The 2852-nt window shown below is 58.5% G+C and overlaps 1 protein-coding gene across 1 annotated transcript; it reads right to left on the bottom strand.

Annotated features, from left to right (window-relative positions):
• Positions 1–1317: 1317 nt before the first annotated feature.
• Positions 1318–2394, bottom strand: LOC134371621 (C2 calcium-dependent domain-containing protein 4B-like). The gene has a single exon (XM_063088461.1). The coding sequence runs from the start codon at positions 2392–2394 to the stop codon at positions 1318–1320; it is 1077 nt and encodes a 358-aa protein (XP_062944531.1).
• Between the last annotated feature and the right edge of the window lie 458 nt (positions 2395–2852).

The following is a 2852-nucleotide window of genomic DNA, read 5'->3' as shown; positions in this document are numbered from 1 at the left end:
TTTTCTCAATTTCTAAAGTAGTTTGATTTGATTATTTCTAAGAGCTAATTTGTCCACTTTGAAAATATATGTAAAATCCAGGATTTTTATTTAGTCTGACCAAATTTGTACCCAGAACCTCAATTCAGAGATAACAATCTGAAGGACTTCCTGATGCAGAATAAGTGCAAATTATTGCTGATGGGGAAAGTCACCATTGGGATCCTGAAGGGTTCTATATTTCTATACATATACTGCTGGCCCCTCTAAATCCTCAGTCTCGGGTATCCATCCCTTCTGCCACGCTGCACTTCAGAACCAGGGAAAAACAACTGGAAAGAAAGGAGCAGTGAAGGAGTTCGTTTTCTTGAACATTATTAAGCACCTATTCTGCAGTACATTTCAAGCCTTTTCAGGTATGCTATATTTCACATGTACTCAAGAGTTACTTGGTTATTACAGCATATTACTCCCTCCGCTCCACTGATGGAGAAACTGAGGCTCTGGGAAATGAACTGATTTGCCCTGGTTCAGAAAAGTGGCAAGCCGCAGAAAGATTGGAATTTATATCTGTCTCCCACTCTATTCTTCTTTCCACCATATCATAGATGCCATAGTCCAGGGAAAACTGCTGGGTATAATCAGTTTCTAGTGGACTCACACCTACTTGTTAATCAACAAATGAAAATAAACTGGATTAAGAAATACTCTCTTAGAACCCAGTGTTCAAGAAACTGACAATTTATTTTTCAATTCGTCTGGGAAATCCTATCGCAAAGCTAAGTACTATGTAATTTAGCTATTCAGCTCAGTGGGAATAATGCCACAAAAAATATCAACTTGCTTACAGAAGTTGGAAAGATTTCGTTTCTGAAACAGTAAGGTTTCCCAGGGCTCTTTCTGGAGAAAGAAGAGAGCGATGCCAGGAATATCTACTCCCTACATGACTACCAGCGGAAAGATCCGCCACTTCTTTTGTTTTCCTCTTCTCCAGCAATTTTTGAAGACTTCACATGTCAAAAGAATCCTGTTCTTTCTTAATGGAAAAGGAATTCTCTTCCCACCAAGATACGCTTATAATCTCTTCCAGTCTCAAGCCAGCCCTTTTTTCCTTTGAATGTAAAATGCTCTGGAAAGAGGGACCAGGTGCTGTGAATGGAGAAGGGAGTCATTACTTTTTCCTTCCCTACCAAAAAGCCATGACAAAGGCAGGTGCTTAAGAACTAAAACGTCAATAAAGCAAGATCATAAATAGAAAAATGAATACATAACGTTTATTTTGTACAAAGCGGCCCGAGTGTCCGGCAGAGAGAAGGCGCCCCGAGGGGCCCGGGGCCCTCAGAGGAGCAGGAGGGAGCCCAGCGGCAGCTCGCCCTGGCCCAGCAGGCGGCCCCGCTCCAGGCCGCGGCCCTTGCCCTCGGCCTTGACGCGCACGGCCAGGCGGCGCAGCTCGTCCTCGGTGAGCCCGTCGAAGCAGAAGTCCTGGTCGAAGGCGGCCTTGCGGCTGCGTCCCCCCACAGCGCTCCGCCGCTTGCGCGTCGTGCCCGGCGGCTGCAGGACCAGGCTGAGGCGGCAGCCCACGGCGCGGGGCTCGGGGCCGCCCCCAGCCAGACCCTCGGCGCCGAGCAGCCGGATGCAGAGGCGCCCGCTGGCCGGACAGTACTCGGCGGCCAGGAGCAGGGCGCCGCCGGCGCGGCCCAGAGCCACGGTGCCCTCGGCCTTCAGGCGCTCGGGCCGCGGGCCCGGTGGCGGCAACAAGCACGCGGCGGGGACCGCGGCCGGGGCCTCCGAGCCGGCGCCGCGCTCCTCGTCCTCGTCCCCGCTGGAGACGCAGCGGGCGCGCGCCAGGCCGCGACACCTCCGGGCCCGCAGCGCGCGGCTCAGCAGCCCGTCGGGGGCTCGCAGGAGGCGGCGGCGGCGGGGTCGGCCGGGGACCACGGGGGTGGCGGCGGGGGCTGTGTCCTGAGCTCGGGGGCCGCTGCCGCCGCCGTAGGTGTGGGCCCGGGGACGCGGCGCGGGCCGGGCGGGGGGCGGCCGCGGCAGCGCGGCGGCGCCGGGGCCTCCGAGGAAGAGCGACTCCTTGCGGCGCGTGTGCGGACTCTCGAGCAGCGCGCAGAAGCCGTAGGCCGTGCGCGCGCGGGGCAGGTGCGGCAGCGACAGCGCGGCCTGCGAGCGCGGGTCCCAGTCGGTGCGGCCCGCGGCCTCGTCGGGTGTGCCGGGCCACAGGTCGGGTTCGGTGGCGCACCTCCGGGGCAGGGCGGCGGCCGGGGGAGGACACTCAGGCGGGCAGGGCACGGGCAGCCGCGGCGGGATGCAGAACTCAGGGATGCGTCCCGGAGTGAGCACGTTGGAGAAGGCAGGCTCCGAAGCGGTGCTGCCTGCTGCGGAAGAACGGAGTTTCCCGAGGAGCCGCATCCTCGGAGGCTGGGGCTGGGAATGGCGGGAAGAAGGGCTCCTGCGAGGGAGAGAAGCTGCTGAGTTTGGACGCTTGGAGCTGCAGGAGTCTCTCGGGACGCGGCTGGATCCCTCCCCTGGACCCGCTGAATATACCGATGTGCCTACAACCCCGGGCCAGTCTGAGCAGATCTCTCACGCACCAACAAATCAGGCCTCTCCCTCTTCTTCAGTCTTTCTGGGTCTGGTTGCAGGTTCAGAGCCGGTGACCTCCCGGTCGCGGCTGGGGCCCCAACTTCAGTATTGCAGCCGAGACTGTGGCACTCCTTTCTTATACCGTAGCCTGAGTCCCGCCCAGCCGCCGGGAGCCCAACCGCTGGAGACACTGGTCAGCCCGCCTTCCCGGCCACCCCTTCCCAGGACGCCAGGAGCCCTGCATTGGGTGCTCAAGTCTGAGCGAAGCTGTGGCGTGAGCCTTC

Source organism: Cynocephalus volans, chromosome 3 (assembly GCF_027409185.1).
Source record: "Cynocephalus volans isolate mCynVol1 chromosome 3, mCynVol1.pri, whole genome shotgun sequence".
Classification (NCBI taxonomy): Eukaryota; Metazoa; Chordata; class Mammalia; order Dermoptera; family Cynocephalidae; genus Cynocephalus; species Cynocephalus volans.
This window is presented reverse-complemented; position numbering and strand designations above follow the sequence as displayed.